The 21,041-nt window shown below is 44.0% G+C and overlaps 1 protein-coding gene across 3 annotated transcripts in view; it reads right to left on the reverse strand.

The window, feature by feature from the left end:
* The window catches only part of ARHGAP5 (Rho GTPase activating protein 5), a 159,406-nt gene that overhangs the window by 83,069 nt on the left and 55,296 nt on the right, over positions 1 to 21,041 (reverse strand). For all 3 annotated transcript variants that reach the window (XR_004540060.1, XM_033951187.1, XM_033951186.1), the window contains exons 2-3: positions 11,905 to 15,768; positions 4,167 to 4,311 (exon numbers count right to left, since the gene is read on the reverse strand). Coding sequence is in view for 2 of the 3 variants with exons in the window: in XM_033951187.1 (XP_033807078.1) it covers positions 4,167 to 4,311; positions 11,905 to 15,612 (3,853 nt within the window). In the remaining variant the exon portion in view is untranslated. The remainder of the gene's footprint in view (positions 1 to 4,166; positions 4,312 to 11,904; positions 15,769 to 21,041) is intronic.

Raw genomic sequence — 21,041 nt, forward strand, 5'->3', positions numbered from 1 at the left:
GGACACGGTACTACTCGAAAGGGTCCAGAGAAGAGCGACTAAGATGGTTAAGGGGCTGGAGGAGCTGCCGTACAGCAAAAGATTAGAGAAACTGGGCCTCTTCTCTCTTGAACAGAGGAGATTGAGAGGGGTCATGATCAAAACATTCAAAGTACTGATGGGGATAGACTTAGTAGATAAGGACAGGTTGTTCACCCTCTCCAAGGTAGGGAGAACAAGAGGGCACTCTCTAAAGTTGAAAGGGGATAGATTCCGTACAAACGTAAGGAAGTTCTTCTTCACCCAGAGAGTGGTAGAAAGCTGGAACGCCCTTCCAGAGGCTGTTATAGGGGAAAATACCCTCCAAGGATTCAAGACAAAGTTAGACAAGTTTCTGTTGAACAAGAATGTGTGCTGGTAGGGCTAGTTTCAATTAGGGTGCTGGTCTTAGACCAGAGGGCCGCCGCATGAGCGGACTGCTGGGCATGATGGACCACTGGTCTGACTCAGCAGTGGCAATTCTTATGTTCTTATTTTGAATCTCCGAAATACTTCACCAACTTGTCTAAATCCTCACAAAACAGCCGACCCTTAAAGAAAGGCATACTGGATGTAGCTTGGAAGCCGTATCCATCGCCCAATGGTGCAAACATATCTGCGAGAAACCACTAAGAGTAACATCTGTTTAGCCGACGCCCGGATGACATCATAAGGCATCTGCCAAATATGCCAAGCCCGTCTCTACATCCAGAAACTCTGAGGGAAGAGGTACCCCTGACTCCAACATACCACAGAAACATAGAAATAGACGGCAGATAAGGGCCAAGGCCCATCTAGTCTGCCCACCCTTATGTCCCTCCCCTACCTTCGCCCTGTGAATAGATCCCTCCCCTACCTTCGCCCTGTGAATAGATCCCATGTGACGATCCCATTTGGCCTTAAAATCAGGCACGCTGCTGGCCTCGATCACATGCAGTGGAAGACTATTCCAGCGATCAACCACCCTTTCTGTGAAAAAGAATTTCCTGGTGTCAGCTCGTAGTTTCCCCTCCCCTAATTTTCCACGGATGCCCTCTTGTTGTCGTGGGACCCTTGAAAAGGAAGATATCTTCCTCCGTCTCTATGCGGCCCGAGAGATACTTGAACGTCTCGATCATGTCCCCCCTCTCTCTGCGCTCCTCGAGTGAGTATAGTTGCAATTTGTTTAGCCGTTCCTCGTATGGGAGATCCTTGAGTCCTGAGACCATCCGGGTGGCCATTCTCTGAACCGACTCCAGTCTCAGCACATCCTTGCGATAATGCGGCCTCCAGAATTGCACACAGTATTCCAGATGGGGCCTCACCATGGATCTATACAATGGCATAATGATTTCCGGCTTTCGGCTGACGAAACCCCTGCGTATGCAACCTATGACTTGTCTTGCTTTGGATGAAGCTTGCTCCACTTGATTGGCAGCCTTCATGTCCTCACTGACGATCACCCCTAGGTCACGTTCTGCTTCAGTTCTTGTTAGGATCTCGCCATTTAGGGTGTAAGTCTTACATGGATTTTGGCTGCCCAGGTGCATAACTTTGCATTTTTTGGCATTGAAGCTGAGTTGCCAGGACCTAGACCAGCGCTCCAGTAGGAGTAGGTCGTGCATCATGTTGTCGGGCATTGAAACATCATCTATTGTGCATTTGCCCACTACATTACTTAGTTTGGCGTCATAGAAACATAGAAACATAGAAATAGATGGCAGATAAGGGCCCACGGCCCATCTAGTCTGCCCACCTTAATGTCCCTCCCCTACCTTTGCCCTGTGAATAGATCCCATGTGCCAATCCCATTTGGCCTTAAAATCAGGCACGCTCCTGGCCTCAATCACCTGTAGTGGAAGACTATTCCAGCGATCAACCACTCTTTCAGTGAAAAAGAATTTCCTGGTGTCACCTCGTAGTTTCCCGCCCCTGATTTTCAACGGATGTCATCGGCAAATAATGTTATTTTACCCCGAAGCCCTTCTGCCAAGTCCCTTATAAAGATGTTGAATAGGATTGGGCCCAAGACCGAGCCCTGTGGCACTCCACTGATCACCTCCGTCATTTCAGAGGGTGTGCTGTTCACCACCACCCTTTGAAGCCTACCTCCAAGCCAGTTCCCAACCCATTTCGTCAATGTGTCACCTAATCCTATAGAACTCATCTTGCTCAGCAACCTGCGGTGTGGTACGCTATCGAATGCTTTGCTAAAGTCCAGGTACACGATGTCCAGGGACTCCCCAATATCTAGCTTCCCCGTCACCCAGTCAAAGAAGCTGATCAGGTTGGATTGGCATGATCTCCCTTTTGTAAATCCATGTTGACGGGGATCCCGTAGATTTTCCTCATCCAGGATCTTATCCAATTGGTGTTTTATTAGAGCTTCCATTAGTTTGCTTACTATCGATGTTAGACTCACTGGCCTGTAGTTTGCTGTCTCCATCTTGGAGCCTTTCTTGTGGAGTGGAATGATGTTAGCCGTCCTCCAGTCCGACGGGACGCTGCCTTTGATGAACCCAATGCAGACAGGCACGAGCCGCATAAGAGCTGCATACTGCTGCCTGCAAGATCACAGCTACTACCTCAAAAGACAGCTTCAGTCATTCTATCCTGGGTATCTTTCAGCTACACCCCACCCCCACCCCCCCGGACTGGCAAGAGTAGTCTTTTTGGTAACAGCAGCCATCAAAGCGTCCACTCTCGGGAGCTTAAACCTTTCTAGCTCATCCTGTGCTACGAGATACAACTACCGCATGGCCTTTGCCACTCAGAGACCCGCCTTCGGCGTGTCCCACTGGGCAGCAATAAGCTCCTGCATGGCCTCGTGGACAGGAAATGCTTTTGGAGGCTTTCTCGTGCCAGCCATAAGAGGGTTTGCAGTTCCTGCCACCTGTGGGTCCGCCTGTGAAATATTCAGACCCTGTAACGCCTTAGAAATGAATGATGCCAATTCCTCTCTGTGAAAAGCCACAAGGCCGTGGGATCATCTGCTTCCCCAATAAGCGCTCCACCTACCTCCACTCCTCCAAAGAACTTGAGAAAACAAGGGAAAGGTTGGTATCCAATTAAGGGTCTCCACCATCTGTGGAAACCACCTTATGGCATTTAGACCCCTGGGTATCCAAATGAGGCTGACAGCTCGAGGCTTGAGCACCACTTGCTAAGATAGCATTTTCAAGTTGCTTAGACCGATTGTTCTGCAATAAAAAGGCCTGGTGCAAAAGTACTACAAACTCCGAGGAAAAATGAGTTGCCAGCGTTCCTACCAGCAGAGCAGAAAAGTGCCCCTGCCTTGCAGCCGCTCCCAGTAGACAAGGAAGCCGAGTACTGAATTCTGACTCCTCACAACTTCCGATGTGATTGGAGCCGAAGTCGGCATCACTGAAAGAGCAGGGGTGCGCAGCCGCGCTTCATTTGCACGGGAAACTGCTGACTAGCCCGACACCATGTTGGCCTCCTCCCCCGCAGCATCCATGCAGCCAGCCGCACCCAACCCCAATGGTGTTCAGCGCTTCCCACAGCGTGAACACCTCTTAACCACCTCTGTTGCCATTTGCCTGCAAACCACACACACAGAACTACTAAAGCCGATAGAAAAAATTACCACAGAAAAGTAACGGGAAAGTCTGCTTACCCGACCAAGGCAGGAACACTTGTTATAGCTGGCAGTTGTAAGCTGTAAGCTGACAGAAAAAGTATAGCCCAGCTAAACAAATGTTGAACTATTTTTTTTTTTTTAAAAGGGAAAGAAGAAAAAAATAGTCTCAACCAAACCTCTCAATCTACCAGAGGGGAGGGTGGAGCAGGGAACTTGGGGGGGGGGGGGGGGCAAGGTGTAACTCCTAAAGCTGGCACCGCTCAGCCACACACCCCTATGTCACTGAAGAGAAAAACTCAACAGGAGCCTAAAGAAGAAAATCTGGAAATACACAGCAAAAACCAAGAGCTAGTGAAATAGTGACCATCCACTGCTGGAGATACTGAAGGTACAGGGAACGTTCCATTCAAGAGGTGTACCTGTAAATCAGTTCTTTATCTCCACCTGCTATCCCACTAGTCTCTGGATTTATCTGCTGATGTTGCTAAGGAAATATTTTTAATTACACACAATTCAAATTAAACACAATTCAAATTTTACATTACTTTTAAAGAAATCACTATCCTACCTGTATCTTCAATGAAGCTGACACACTTTTCAACAAAGAGAGGTATGGGCTGTTCAGCTGAAATCAGATTCTGTAAGGACATCCCAAAATAATTACTTTCCCAGTTTCTACGGGTTGGTGGGTTGAACGTTGGGGGTTTCGTTTTCTGAGGCAGTAAAACATAGCATTACTTTTATAACAGAACTGAAAACATCACATTAACATTGCTTATTACATAAAAGTCATATTACAAAACAAGCTCATAAGGTTATTTACAACAGGCAGCCCCGACAGTCCATTGGTAATAAAGCAATTTGCTTACCTGTAACTGGTATTCTCCATGGACCATCATATCCAGTTTCAGAATAATTTACTAGCTAATATTAGAAAAGGTCTACAAAGCTTTTTTGTTCATATGCAGCAAGAATGCAAAGAACCCTCTGTCAAAAGGAGCTTGTGAGAAAAACATTTTTTGTACTCTAAAAGGAAAGTGGGAGGTATATTTTGAGATTCAATTTGCAGTTGCACATTTTGTGATGGTCACTCTTGTTAGAATCTAAGAGACAAAGAATTGGGTGGATATTCTAAAATCTTTACTTCTGTTAATATAGAATGTGCTCTTTTACAATCTACCATATGGAGGCAATTCAGTTCTATAAATGTGAATATAGCTAGTCACGTGAAAATTAGACTTTTTTTGTGGAATAAATTTCAAATTTTATGCAAAATGGCTATGATGAAATTTATTCATACCTATTACCGGTAATTTCCTTCCCTTGAGTCCTGCTAAACCAGTCCAGATAAGTGGTGTGTCCCCTCTCCCCCCCCCAAAAAAAAAAAAAATCAGCAGATGAAGATAGAGATAATGAATTATTCTGGTATCACTGAGTATAAAGGCCAGCACAGCCTAGAATTCTCTAGAATGTCACTGACAAAGCAGAACTAGGTTCAAATCACCACACACCACATAAACCCCATTAAAAAACTACTGTAGCAAGCATAACACAAAGTTGCTTTACAATATGCTCTCTGGCACAACTAACCAAGCTTCTACCCAGGAAGCTTCCTGAGCCCAGGCAGAATATGTCTTCAGTATGCCTAGTAGCGCTATAGAAATAATAAGTAGTAGGCCTCCTGGAACCACCTTGCTTTATGTGATGCAGACCACCTCAATGGTGGCCTTAATCCAATGTACTATCAAGGACTTAGAGGCTACCTGTTCCTTCTGTGGCCCCTGAATGAGGACAAACAAGAAATCAGAAAGCCAAAATGAATTGGTCACCTCCAAATATCAGATTAGCACTCTACACACATCCAGCTTGTACAGTTTTTTCGCTAACTCCATCAGTTCTGAGAATACCAGTAAACCCACTGACTGATTCACATGGTAGGAGGATAACATTTTTGGCAGAAAAGATGGCACTGTTCAACAGTAAACTTCTTCCTTCAAAGAGGAGACAGATGGGTCCCTTGGGACAAGTCCAGAAGCAATGGCTACCAAAAAGAAAATCTTCAAGGGAGGTCCTCAAGTGCTCAAATGGGAGCCCCCAATGGGACATTCAGAACTGATTAACATCCTATTGGGGCAGAAAAGGTCTGTCCAGGAAGTGAAGCCATTTCAATCACACGAAAAGCAACCAATATCCACCTGACTTGCTAAGGATACCCCAAGAATGCCTGCTCTGGTAGCAAATGAAAACCATTATCTGGTCTACCAGAATTCAAGGAAAGGAAATTAAAAGGTATGAATAAATTTGAGTGAACTAAGGGTTAATCCCTGCTCCAGGCCCCGATGCAGAAATTCAAGAATGTCAGGAAACTGCACCCACCAATAATAGTGCTCAAAACTGTTCCAGTCTCAGACATAAGCCAGGAAAGTAGACTTGTTCTGGCCTTTATGGAAATAACAAAGGGAGAATAACCCTGTATTATAAGACACCTCCTCTGAAGAAAGAAAAAAGAGCAGCACCAAGAACATAAAGATAGAGATATAATCAAAGATTAATTCAGAACCATCTCGGAAGCCCCTATGCCCTCAGCAATCAAACTAGATCTGTATACCAGGGGTGATAAGGTTACACAAGAACAACCAGAAGTACCAGACGAGATAGTGAACTATCATCATAAAGGACTCTGCCAATCAGGGACCACAAAGAGATGTAGAGAGGTTCCTGCCACAGCCAGGGCTGTTATCAGAACATCGATGCTACACAACTGCAGGTTCTGTAGGGTAAGGAAGAAGCACTGCAGGACAATCTGGAAGAGGGAAGATCTGCATGATTTGGTGGCCTTGCAGCAAGAAGAGAGGATGTGCTTAAGGATCTGCTGCTGACAGGCTGGATGAAGTAACTGAAGAATAAGATAAAGAGATTGAGATTTCAGAACAGCCCAGTGCAGAAGTTAAGCTTAGTGTTTGTCATGCTCACCTCCTGCCAGCTGAATGTGGGGGGAAACAGTATTTGCAAAGAAAGAAGTGAGAAAAAGTGAGGGTGTAGAAATGTGGAGAGAGAGAAAAACTACAAGGGGAAGAAAGAGGATTGTGTAATTTTTGACAAATATGAAGAAATTGCAAAATTTGGGCACAAATTCCCCTATAAGTAATTCATCTACCAACTCTTTCAACATTTTTTTGCTAAAACTTTAGTAATAGCTCAAGGCAAGTTACATTCAGGTATACAGTAAACCCCCGTGAATTTGCGGTTTGCAAATCGCAGACTCAGTAATTCATGGTATTTTCTGACTGCCTCTTCCTGGTACTAAAGTCATGGTTACATCAATCTGGCGTATCAAAGCAGCTCCTGATTGGTATAACCATGACTTTAGTACCAGGAAGAGGAGGTCGGAAATAGTACCCAGCTTCTTAAGTACAATTTAAGCACCCGCTGGCACCCCAGCAGCCCTCTCCTGCCTTTGATCAGCTGAAAAATGAAACAAGAAAGAAGAGGAGAAAAAAATGGACAGCAGACACTGGAAAGAGAATTAGTTGAAGATAGACAAAAAGCAGAAAGAGAAACTGGGACCAAGATGATGGAAAAACAAAACATCCAGACAAAAAGGTAGAAAAAATTGTTTTATTTTGAATTTATTAACTGGAATATGTTAGCTTTGGGATATGATATCACAATTATTTTTGTATTCAGTGGTGTAGTCATATACAGCTGATTTAGGAGAGGGAATGGAGCTCAAAATTAGTGGATGGGCACTAAAGTTTCTCCCCGCCTGAGTGCAATTTACAAATACTTGAGCTATTGGGGATTCCCAAGCCCTGCCATCTGAAGACATCTTCCTCCAGTCTGGCAACCCAAAATCTCCAAGCTTTGGAACCAAAGGCCATATCCTCAAGCTGCCACTGCTTTCATGCATGCATGAAAGCCAAGGTGGGGGGGGGCAGGGAGGAGGGAAGGCAATAGCTCTGCAATATTACTGCCAGCTGAAGAACTTGGGAATTTAGAGAGGAGGAGGTGGCCGTCAGTTGGGGACCCCCTACTAGCTACAGCAGGGGAGATGTTCATTTTGAGGGAGCCTAAGCTCAAAGTGGGAGGCCCAAAAAAGCAGTAATATTTACCCTGACTGAACGATCCTCCATGTGCGCTGCTGACAGCTGATGCAGCATCCCAGCTCTGATGAAGCTCACCTCTATAGAGGCTCACCATAGCTGTAATAGAAGTGAATGGGAAAACTAGGAGCGCGCATCCCTGCTCATCAGAGTGGGGATGCGGAAGCCTGTGGCCGCTCCCACTGTCATCGGTGCACGTGGAGGATCACTCAGTCAGGGTAAGCATCACTGCTTTTTTGGGTTCCTCTCCACAGTGTCCCTTTAATGAAGGTTTATTATTAGATTTGTACATCTTCTATATTAGTGATTGCAAATTTGGAACCTGCTCAGCGTTTGTTTGTTTTTTTTCTCATCAGCTAGTGTTAGTGATTGTGCAGCCCCAGAAAATTTTTTTTTTCTCCATTGCAGCCCAGGGAAGCCAAAAGGTTGGACTAGAGAGCTGCATGGGAACGGGGACGATGGGAATCCCGCGGGTTCCCCCTTTGGGTCACGGGGATCCCGCTGGGACACCCCCTAGGGTCGCGGGGATCCCATGGGGATGCCCCTCGTGCTCTCGGGGATCCCGCGGGGTTCAATACCTTTCCTACCTGCCCTGCTGCGAGGCTTCGTCTTCCATTTTCTGCCTGCCCTGCTGCAGCACACATAGCCAATTGGAAGTCTTCCCCGATGTCAGCACTGACGTCGGAGGGAGGGCTTAAGCAAAGCCCTCCCTTCCTCCGACGTCAGCGCTGACATCGGAAAGACTTCCGGTCGGCTGAGTGCGGCAGGGCAGGTAGGGAGAAGGCAGTGGTGTACCAAAGCGGGGGGCGGTCCGCCCCGGGTGCAGCATGGGGAGGGGGGAGTGTGCACAGCCGGTCAGGTCCCTTACCTTTGTGGCACTTCCCCTGATCGACCGACAACAGGCTCGGCCGACAAACCTCCCTGCCCTATAGCCACGAATCTAAATTACCTTCTTACAGCAGCTTCAATACTCCAGCTGCTGTAAGAAGGTAATTTAGATCCGCGGCTACAGGGCAGGGAGGTTTGTCCGACCGGGCCTGTTCTGTTGTCAGTCGGGTGGGGAAGCGCCACAAAGGTAAGGGGCAGGGAGGGCGAAAGGGAGGAAAGGTGGAGTGGAGAACAAAAGACACTTAAGGGAAATGGGTAAAACTGAGGTGGGAGAAGGACGCTGAAAGCACTGGGGAAGACAAAGGGGTGGAGAAGGATGCTGAAAGCACATGGGGAAGACAGAGGGGGGAGAAGGACCCTGAAAGGACATGGGGAAGACAAAGGGGTGGAGAAGGACGCTGAAAGGACATGGGAAGACGGGGGGGGGGGGAGAAGGACGCTGAAAGCACATGTGGAAGACAGAGGGGAGAAAAGGATGCTGACAGGACATGGGGAAGATGGGGGGGATAAGGACGCTGAAAGGAAATGGGGAAGAGAGAGTGGGGAGAAGACGCTGGCAGGGAAGAAGACAGAGATGGCAGATTATGGGGGGGAGCGGAGGGAAGAAGATGGGTGCCAGACCAATTTGGAAGGGGAGAGAAAGGGAGAGGCACAGTAACAGAGCAAATGGAAGACGCAGAGAGAAGAGAGACAGTGGATGGAAGGAATTGAATGAGAACATGAGGAAAGCAGAAACCAGGCAACAAAGGTAGGAAAAAAATTATTTTCTTTTTTTTTTTTTGCTTCAGGATAAAGTAGTATATTAGTTGTGTTGATAAAAATTTATAAACATTAGAGGCTCTGGTAGAAACCTGTTTATAAAGTATGTATTCTTCCCAATTAATATTTCCAAATTAATAGTCTTTTTGCTTATTTGTAAATGGGTTTCTACCAGAGCCTTTAATTCAGTAGAATAATTAAATGAAATAACTATTTCTGAAGTTTATAGGGATGGGCGGGGACGTAGGGGATTCCTCGCGGGGACGGGTGGGGACGGAGGGATTCCTCGCGGGGACGGGTGGGAGTCCTCACGGGGACGGGTGGGACTTTGGCGGGGACGAGTGGGATTTCTGTCCCCGCGCAACTCTCTAGGTTGGACATCCCTGCCCTACTCCTTCACCATGAGCAGGGAGAGGTAATTTTCATAGCATTCCCGGCCGCATGCCAACCCTCTTCCCCATTCCTAATCCTTCATCGTAAGCAGGGAGGGGTAATTTGCATAGCACCAAATTTGCACCACCAAATTTCCCCGTCCCGCCCCACCCGGCTACTTTTTCGTGCCACCTGGCTGGAAAAAATTTCTGGGGAGAACACTGTAAGCCCTAGCAAAATTTTCGGGGTAGGTCTTAATATAAGCCCTACCCCCCAAAATAAGCCCTAGTCGTCAGCAGTCACGCTTGCTCCCGCTCCCATCAGGCATCCGAACCGCTGAACCCCCGCTGACCCTCCATCCTTCCTTCTCAACCACAACCATAAATACCTTCCGGCAGAGCAACGTCGGGCCAGCAGCACTCTAAAACAAGCTGCTTCATGGCCTTCTCGCTGGGGAATTCCCTCTGCCACGTCACTGATGATGTCATTAGTAACGAGGCATAGAGAAGGTCCCAGCGAGAAGGCCGCGAAGCAGCCTGTTTAGAGTGCTACTGGCCCGACGCTGCTCTGCCAGAAGGTATTTATGGTCGCGGTCAGCAGGGTTCGGTTGGAAAGAAAGGATGGAGGGTCAAAGGCGATTCGACGGTTCGACTGCGCGGCACAAAGTGCTCAAGGGTTCTGCTGCACAAGCGATGAGAGGGAGGGAAAGATGGAAGCTGGGCAAAGGATTCTGCTGCACGACGGATGTAATGATAGAAGGTGGGCAAGGGTTCTGCTGCACAGGGGTTGGGTGAGAGGGGAGGAAAGATGTTGCACATGTGGGGGAGAAAAAAGAAAGATGAAGAATTGGGGTGAAGGAGAGGAAGGGAGAGATGATCATGTACATGAACAAAATAAGCCCTACCCGAAAATAAGACCTAGTGCGTTTTTTGGGCCCAAAATTAAACTAAGACAGTGTCTTATTTTCAGGGAAACACGTTAGTAATAGGTGCCTAAGTAGAGGCCTTAAAATTTTTATGCGTGTCATATGAAACAGGCAACTTCAAGGGACTCCTGAACACAGAGTATTGCTAACATCAGCCTGAAATTTAGGGCTCCTTTTACTAAGGTGCGCTAGCGTTTTTAGCACACGCTGCATTGCTACGCACGCTAACTCCGTGCTACGCTCCAAGAACTAACAACAGCTCAATGCAGGAATTAGCGTCTAATGCACGCGGCAATGCAGCACGCGCTAAAACCGCTAGCGCAGCTTAGTAAAAGGAGCCCTTAGTCTACTGGTGCAACTTTTTGTACTTAAGCTTTTAGAGTTTCAAAAGTCTAGGCTAAGTGCACTTCAATGCCAAAGTTGGCCAAAAACTCAATTCGCTAATTTTTTGGCTTCATATTTGGGGTGCTATAGATTTGTAACAAATTTAAATGGTTTCTTCTCAGTTGGTACACCTGCTCAACTATTGATTACTATTCATGTATGAAAATTTCAAGGCCTGCTTTCATTTATTTACAAGTCAAACAGAGCAGCAAAAATATTAATAACAAATTTTACCCATTTTTGAAGCCTTGTATTTCAGTGTTAACACCAGCAATCATTTTGATTCAAAAAGCATTGGATAGAGCTCATTAAGTACAAAAAGTTGTACATGTAGATTAAATTTCAGGCTGATGTTAGCCATATTCTGTGTACAGGAGGTCCTTGAAGTTGCCCATTTATTTCGTATGATATACACAAAAATTTTAGGGCCTCTACTTAGGCACCTCTTACTACATGAATTTCATGTTTTCAAGGTTGAAACTTTGTAGGGCTTAATTTTTCAAGCCACAGCATCTATGTGCCAAATTTCATTGAAATTGGAGACGGTAAAGTGGGGATCATTCTGAAAATTTGTACAGTTGGTGTGGAATGACCCACTAACTGAAAGGGTTAAATGATTAATATAAAAATGAAACAAAAATGATTTATTATTCAGTACATAAATATGTATGCAATCATCTCAAAATGTTTTGCCCTGCAAATTTTTGTTAAGTAATTTATACATTGCCTCCCCAAGTAAGGATTGACAAAGAACATTATTACAAGCAAGTTAATACGTAAAGCAATCAGCTGAAAGGCAGGTTTTGAACATAACCAAACATTTTGCTTAATTAGGTTAAAGTTCTAAAATACAATAACTTACAAAGAAAAATTACCTTGTCTCCCTTTGCTTTGTATTTGGGATACTTTGTTTTTTTCTCAAATACGTCTTGATCTGATGTAATAGCAGGGTTATCAATACCACCTCTCCAGGTTTCCACTGGTGAAAGGAGAGGATCCTCTTCACTTCCATGATGCTTTCCTTTCCTTTTATGTAATATGTTAGCAAAGGCCTCATCATCACTTGCATCTGAATGTGTCCTCCTATAATAAGATTTAGCTTTGCTAAACAGTGTTTTGGACTTATATTTATATTTTGAAGGCCGCCTTTCTCCATGATTCTTTGACAGTCTGTCAGGAAAACCATTTTCTTCATCTCCCTGGACGTTCTGAAGAAAAGGGTTCCGAAGTTTACTACTACGATTCTGGCTGTCATCTGACATTCTGTAGATGTCATCAGCAAAAGCTCTGACTTTGAAAATAGCATCAATGGGGTCTGTATAATTTTCACATAGATCCAAATCCTCTGGGTGTGCTGAAGACCCTCGAAATGTTGTTTTTCTTAGATTTTTGACAATACCAGCTTCAATTGTTTTAACAAGATTTGGGTCCAGTTTTTTAACATTTGTTTTAGGCTTAGGTTTTATAGGTGGAGGCACTTTATGATTACGCTCATGTTCATGACAATTAAGAGGTGTACTATGTACAGGATACTCATTTCCTTCCAGATCTAAGCGATTCTTTGAACTTGGTGTAGGAAGAAGCTGCACATCATCCCCATCTGGACTATATGGGGGAGGAGCTTCAGTATCATCTTCAGAATCTGGATAGCAGTTGAAAGGTGTAGAATTTCCTCTGGGTGAATGAAGGAAAACATCTTCACTTGCACTTGTTGAATCTCTAATGCTATCTGACATATAACAGTTTTCAATCATGTTCTTCTTCTCTAAAGCATCACTAAAGAAGAGTGTAAAAACTTCTGTCTGACGATGATACTGCGAAAAGGAATATAAAGCTGTAAATTTAGCAGAAATCTCAGTAGCTATGTGCTCTCCTTCAGTCATTAACTCCTTAATTGCTTCATTCTCAAAAAAGTCTGCTTGACTATCAGTAACAGCAACCAACTGGACTGGAATAGTATCCTGCACTTCTGAAAGAAATGCACGTAACATTCCCATTGATGCTTTCCGTTTCGCAGAGTAAACTAATATATATCCATGCACCAATTCATCCTTCCTTACACCAATTGAAGAATGATAGGACAATATTGTTATCTGTATTCGCCTTCTTTTCTCACCTATGATTTTATCAAGGATCAGCGAGTTGTTTTGCCCAGGATGAGCAGCACTACAGTTACGAGAGTCAAGAAAAGGTGAAAGTATAAGGTTCACACTGAATGGGTCCCCACACATAGCACACATCACAATTCTTAAGTCTGCTTCTGACAGATCTTTAATAGTAGGAATAGCACTCACAATGTCAAAATTATGTTTGATAGATTCCAGCACACCTCTCAGAGCTTGCTTTATTTGAGTTTCATTAAATTTGCGAGGGTATGTGCCAGAAGGTACATCAACAAAAGGACACTGAAGTTTGTTTGCCAACTGCTGACCCTGATGCCTTAAAATAGGCAAATTTTTGCTAACACTGTCTCGCTGATTAGCTAATATTAGTGTATATGGAAGATTAGCCATATACTTGTCTCGTTTAATCTGGGTAGCTTCAGACCTTATTTTTGTAATGCATTCTCCAATAAAATTAAGTGATTCAATTGAATGAAAAACACAGAAACACCCATGTGGTTTAAAAGTAGATGCCCACAATTGACTTGAAAGATAAGGTGAATTTGCATCAATTGGCTTAAGCTCAAGTTCATATATTTTTCCATCTAAAGCATACTCATCATCTGTGGACTGTGTCCGAATTTCATTTGCCAATTCCTGTGCTAGACCATCTTTGCCTAGAATGAAAAGATTAACTTTATCAATGTTGGCACTATCTTGGTACAAATTTAAACGACCAAGATCTAACTGCAAGAGACTGTTAGCAAGTATCTGCTCTACTTTAATGTCCATACAATTCTGGCTGCTAAGACATGTTTCCTTAGTGGGATGATACACAAATCCTATGTGTTTAAGTAGAAGGGACTCCCTATCAGGAGCAAGTTTCTGTAAAGCTTTGTATCTTGGTTCTTCACCAAGAACTGCATGAATTTCACTCATTTTATCTGTGCTGGGTGTTGCATTAAGGTCCAAGTCATAGAACAGTTCAGAGTGCTCAAAAAGCATTTCCTGAAACTCCTCTTTGGCTTTCTCAACAATTTCACGTTGATGCTTACTGTAAACATCTTTACGATCTATTTCATTTATATACCTATAGGCCTCATCTTCCATTACAAAACACACAACATCCTCCCAAGGTTGACCAGGTGAAATGGACAGTATTTTCTCAAGATTTTTTTTGAATTTTTCTTTCATTTCAATTCTCCTTTTTTCTGATATTAAATGTTGAACATGATTTTGATATACTTTCTCAGCTTCCAAAGTACAAAGAAGGTCAAATGGAATCCTTCTATCGTTTACTTTGTCAACATGGTCTGTCTCATCCCAGGGCGTTTTTTCCAGCACCACAAACCACAAATTAAAATCTGACCTTTTCTCTAGAAATTTTAGAGCATCTGACCAACTTAAATGTTCAATTTCTTCAAGCTTTGGCAGAAGGGCATTAAAAGCTCGTGGTAATGTATTAACATATTCTTCTCTTTTTTTCCTAATATGTTCTTGCTTGAGTTGATCTATGTGTTTTGAAAAAGTATTTTTAGCCTTTTGTGTCCCTTCTAAATTTATATAGTCATCATAATCAGGATGGTTTTTCAATTTATTACTAATAGTTTTCCAAGTTGCATGATAATCTCTCACAGTTTGCACAATAAGTTTCTCAAATTTATCTGTTGCTGTAGCAACAAGCTGTCTCTGTGTTTTATAGGCATCCAGATAAGGAATTATTTTGGGTTTGCCACGAGTTTTATCTAGCATTTGTACCAAAGAAGTAAAACATGTCTCAACGTTGACATTGAATCGAGCTGACGTTTCTACGACAAGATGATTCTTTTTATTTGCAGCAAAAGCTTGAACTTCTCGCAAGTAATGATCCACACATTCATCACATTTAGTTGCTGCAATGATTATAGGTTTCTTTGATTTTACTAACTGTATATAGAGATTATTCACAAATTTAAGCTGATCATCAAATTTTCTGTTGCATCCTTGACTTACATCAATACATAAAATAAAGCCGTCTATGTTTAGTTTTCCTTCAGGTATTTGCTTCTGATCAAAATCTTGCTCTAAGCCTAACTGGTCAGTGCAAATATACATCAGTTTTTCTGCTGACTGCAATTTTGAGGCTGCTGCTCGTTTTATATACGGTTGTAAGTTTGTACTCCGATGAGGCAGGAACGTTTGATCATCAATAAATTCAGTCTGTTCAATTACATGATGTTTGCTTTCTATTCCTTCTTCACCTTTTTGTGTTACATCACCCCAGTACAAAAAGTGATCATTATTAACCACACGCCCACCAAAATCAATTGTGCTAAGCACAGAGGTATGCTCAGAATAATATTCATCTGCTTTTGGGCGTACATATCTATTGCACAAGCAAGACTTTCCAACACCACAATTTCCTTTATCCTTTTCAGTTCCAGAAAGTCCAACCACACTAATAGTATATGAAGGAGGACGAGGTTCCTTATTTTTTGCCATCACAACTCTTTCAGCCTTCTGTATTCATCTAGACAGCTGGTAATGTCTTTCATTCTTAAAAATTCAAGATATGATTTCTAAAGCCCAGGATCATGTTCTACTCTTCTTATTTTCTCCATCTTGACTATAAAGTCATCACACTTCTGGATCATCTACCTATAGTTAAAAAAATAAAAAATAAAATTAATCAGGTATAAATTACATATGGTTTTCAACGCTAATAAAATGTATATGAAAAAAAACCTCCACACACAACAAAAATTTTTTTTTAAATAAATTAAAATAACCTTCTAAATGTACATAAATAAATAAACATTAGAGAGCTTATTTGCTCTGTAAACAATGGGTAAAATAGATCATATGTGGTGGGAATGTACAGTAAAATCCCAATTAACCGGTACTCAAGCAACCGGCACTCTCACCCAACTGGCAAATAAAACGCCAATAAACAAAAAAACCATCCTCCCTACAGCACCCAAAGCAGCCGTGACAGTGGTCCTAACCCACAAACCCTCCTCCTTCCCTCCCTCTCTTACCCGAAGCAGTAGCAGTGGTCCTGACCCTCCAAAGCCCCCTGCCCTCCCTCCCTTACCTGAAAACAGTAGTGACAGCAGTCCTGACCCGCCAACCCCCCTCCCCACCAAAGCATAAGCAGCAGTGGCAGCGGTCCTGACCTGCTAACCCCCTTTCTTCACCCGAAGCAGCAGCGAGGCTGGTTAGCAGAGGCAGTGCTGTAAACAGGCTGCTCACGGCCAGCATCGGCAAGGCTTTTACTCTACTGCATCACTTCCGACATGGCAGAGGCTTACAGTGTTGCCTCTGGTGATCGGCTGCCGCTGCTGCTTCAAGTAAACTAGGAAGGTACAGGAGGCCAGATCTGTGCAGAGAGAGGGAGGGAAGGCAGATTTGGGGAGGAGGTACACCAGAAGTGTGGGGGGGAGGGTCCAAGCAGGATGAAAGGCAGGGGAGGGGAGATGGATGGATACTGGACCCACAAGTGGGGTGGGGAGAGAAAGTGACCCAGACCAGAAAGGAGGATGGGAAGGGAGGAACAGATGCTGGACCTACAAGTGGGGGTGGGGGAATGACAGAAAGAGGAAGAGAGGTTGGAAGGGAGACAATACTATTCTTAGAGTAGCTCTCAATCAAAAAACTACAGTTATCCAGCATCTACCAATATCCATGGGTGCCAGAAAACTGAAAGTCTACTTGTATGTTTAGTAAGAAGAAATTATGTCCAATCTGATAATTTAATTTCCTTTAGTCAGACACATTGTTCTGCACTGATGGGTGTTATCCCTTCCTATCAGCAGGTGAGGTAGAGAAATCTGAATTCAACGAGTGACAACACTGTATAAGCTGTGGTGCTCATTAGAACAATATGCATCTGACCAAGCAGCAGAAAGTCCCTTTGTCCATGCCACATTCCACATTCCACATTAAGAAATACAGTGATTGAAATAGGCCTCTACTATCTGTTAGCCTATTTGTCTTAGACCAAAAGGTTTTCCAGTTAAAGTGAGATAAGGAAACACTGAGCTTTGGAGACCATACATCATCTGAATTTATAAAATGTGAGTCTCGAAGGAAGCAATAAACTAGAGAAATGGTTTTACCCTTCATTTTCCTAATGTGGGATGTGGAATGAACTCCATCTCGTATGAAAAAAGTCTCACTTCAAATAGATAATAAATGCTGGCACTGTTCCACCTTACCAGGAACACTATCTTACATGCTTTTTGACTGCAAGGAGGTTCGCCCTTTTTGGAACATCTGGTCCACTATCAAAGTAATAATGAACTGTACCTCTGATATTTCGCATGATATAGTAATTTTACGTTCTTTACATGTCTGCTTTACTCACTCTTTATGTAAACCAAAACTGATTGATATGTTAATATCTGTGAGTATATAGTAGGTTCTGTTAAACTGGAAATCTGCCTCACGACTAAATTATTCTTTTTGGTGGAATCCTGTTTGTATGTATAAAAGATTGGAACAATATGGGGTTAATAATTTTTAAAAAAACCAACAACAAAACGTCTAAAAAGTGGCCTAAATGAGTACTTGGACGATCAAAAAGCCTGATCGTCCAAGTACCCATAATCAAAGCTGGATTTAGACGTATCTAAAACCAGCTTAGGCCTTTCCCCTGCCTCTAAACACATAGAGCAAAAAGAGGCGTTTTTAGAGGAGGGGAAAGGGCGGACGGTGGGCGGGAAGTGGGCCGACCTACACCTAGGCGTACAGCAGGTATAACCAAAACTTTTGACAGGTTACCTAGTCGGTACTTATACGTGTTGCATCGAGGGCAGGAGGGCCTGGGATCCCTCCTGCCTGTATTTTAGTGGGGGGGGTAGGGAGTTTTGGCAGGGCAGGAGAGCTTGGGCTCCCTCCTGCCCTGATCAAGTCGGGGGTTCAGGGGTGCCTCGGGGCAAGAGGGCTTGGGCTCCCTCCTGCCCCGATCGAGTCAGGAGATCGGGGTTGCCGCGGGGCAGGAGGGCTTGGGCTCCCTCCTGCACGGATCGTTGTAGGGGGAGGGTTTTCTGTAACCAGTGTTGTTTTTGACAAACACCGGTTACAGAATCCAACTTCGCCTAAAAGCTCTTGTTTTGGGCATTTGGGAGTTAGGCTTTTTTTAGGTTGATTATATGGTGTTAGTGTAGACGTAGTGGTGGGCTGGGCGTTTAAACAGCTGAACGTAGAGGCAGGCCATTATCAAAAAAATCCCTCTTTTTGGACTTTTTTTTGATAATGGACATTTTCTCTGCTTCTACTTTCTACGTTTAAGGCCTTAGGCCAAAAGGGGACTTAAATAGTTTTTTTTTATTATGCCCCTCTAAGCTTCTGCAAAATGCTTACCTTTGGCTAATAATCCACTAGGTACACTATGGTCCCCCACTGATGATTTTATAAACAATAACTGTATATAATGTGAAACATGTACATGATTTTTCATCTCTTGCCCGATTGTCCAATTTAGAACTTGATGACTATTCCTGAATGTTTTGTTGAATGTTTATGTATCTTATTTAAAACTCAATAAAAATATTGAACTTGAAATTTGTAACACTTATGTCCTATCAACTACTGCAGCTGCAATGATAAACAAGCAAGCAAAATACACAATATATAATCCTAGCAGAATTCTTCGCGAAAGCGCAATAAAGAATTTGCACAGTATTGCAGTCATGCAGAATTTCCCCTTTCCCATGCAGAATATTGGATGGCAGTGGCTATCAAAGGGAGGGGCGGGGGGGAGGTCTGCCCGAGGGCCAGCATCAAACTTATGGCAGCAGCTGAAACATTCACAATTCGCTGCTTTTGCTGGCTTTGGATTAGAGAATGACACAGGGACAAATTTTTCTCCATCCCTGCAGAAATTCGATTTCCCCATCCCATCCCTAGGAGTTTTGTTGCTGTCATTGTCCCTACCGCATTCCTGTAAGTTCTGCCTTAATCGCACAAGCTTTGAACCCTTATGATTTTAAAGTGATTGAGGCTTGTGCGAATGAGGACAAAGCTTGCAGGAATGGGGCAGGGACAGGAAAAGAACTCACCGGGACAGGACGGGAAAAATGTGTCCCCATGTCATTCTCTTCTTTGGGCCTTCCTCTCTGCTGGGTCTCATCTACTTTCTGTTTCCGTAAAGGTAGGACCTGGCAGAGAGGAAGGCCCAAAGCCAACAAGTGCCACGAGTTGTGAACGCTGTGCTGCCAACCGGAGAGGGGATGACAAAGAGAGAGAGGGGAGTGGAAGGGGAGAGAATTGATGCACCTGACTGGGGAGAGGGAGGAAGCAGGAAGATCATAGAAGGGAAAGGAGAGGAAGGGAAGGATGAAAGGAAGGAAAAGAGATGCCAGGAGGAGGGAGAAATACCAGGGTACGGAAGGTAGGGAAGGAGACATCAATGCCAGACCAAGGGGAATGGAAGGAGGGAGGGAAATGAAGAGGAGATGCCAGAGCATGGAGGGAGAGGGATAGATGGAAGGGAAGGAAAGTAGAGAGATGCCAAGGCGTCAAGAGAGGGAAGGGAAGGAGACATGCCTGACCAAGGGGTATGGAAGGAGAAGAGATGCCGGAGTATGGGGGCAGAGAAGGGAAGAGTACAGGCGAGTGGAGGAAGGAAAGTTGCTGGCATGGGGAGGGAAGGGGAGGAATAAAAGGAAGGAAAGATGCTCGCACAGGGAGAGAAGAGGAAGGGAGAAAGGAAAGTTGCTGGCATGGAGAGGGGTGAGAAGAAAGAAAGATTCTGGAACACTGGAGAGGAGAGAGTGAGAAGAAGGAAAGATGCTGGCACAGGGGTAGGGGAGGGAGCCATGCATGGTGAGGGGAGAGGGTAAAATGTTGTACATGAAAATGGAGGGGAGGAAGAGAGAAATGGTGTATGGAGGGGGATGGAAAAATTATGTCCTTACCTGTAAATTTTCTTTCCTGTAAACGCAGCAGATGAATCCAGAGACCAAAGGGATAGCACACATCTACCAGCAGGTGGAGATAGAGAAACTGATTAACAGGTGGTCCTGTTGGCTGGCACTCCTCCTGTATCTTCAATATTGCTCCTTGCCCAAACATCCGGAACTAGTAACATGCTGAGTTTGTAAAAAAACTTATTTCCAATAACAAATTCCAACGTTAAGAATATAGAATACAACTACTAAGAATAACAAAACCTCTTAAATTTGCAAAATATAAACTGACAGACAATATCCAGAAAGGGTGGGGCTCTGGATTAATCTGCTGCATCTAAAGGAAAGAAAATTAACAGGTAAGGACATAATTTTTCCTTCCTTAGCAACATCATCAGATGAATCCAGAGACCAATGGGATCTAGCAAAGCAATCCTCAATCTGGGTAGGAAGTGAACGCCACCTCCGCAATGACCAAAGCCCCAAAAGCAGCCTCCATATGTGCTGCCACATCCAATCAGTAATGCTTTTTGAAGACCAAGTAGCCACACAACAAATCTCCAAGGAAAGACCTCTGGACTCAACCCAAGAAGTAGCCATCGCTCTGGTTGAATGGGCATTAAGTTCGTCCGGTAACCGCTTCCTTGCCAAAACTAATAGGATTCTAGACAGTAGTGAGATGTAAATGCGTGAATTGAAGATCAAGGAGCTTCTCTGCAAATATCTTCAATAAGTGTGGAATGCAAAAAAGCTGCTAATGCTGACACAGCTCGGACCTTGGGTGCTATAACATGACCCTCTAGCTATAGTCTAGCCTGAGCATAGCAAAAAGGAAATGCAGGCTGCTAACCATGTGGAAATATTGTTTGTTTGGTTATAGGCAGACCCAACCTATTAGGATCAAAAGAGATGAACAGTTGAGGCAAAGACCTGTGTGGCTTAGTTCTCTGTATGTAGTAAGTCAAGGCACGTTTACAGTCCAATTTGTGAAGAGCTGTTTCTCCAGGATGAGAATAAGAC

This window comes from Geotrypetes seraphini, chromosome 7 (genome assembly GCF_902459505.1).
Source record: "Geotrypetes seraphini chromosome 7, aGeoSer1.1, whole genome shotgun sequence".
NCBI lineage: Eukaryota > Metazoa > Chordata > Amphibia > Gymnophiona > Dermophiidae > Geotrypetes > Geotrypetes seraphini.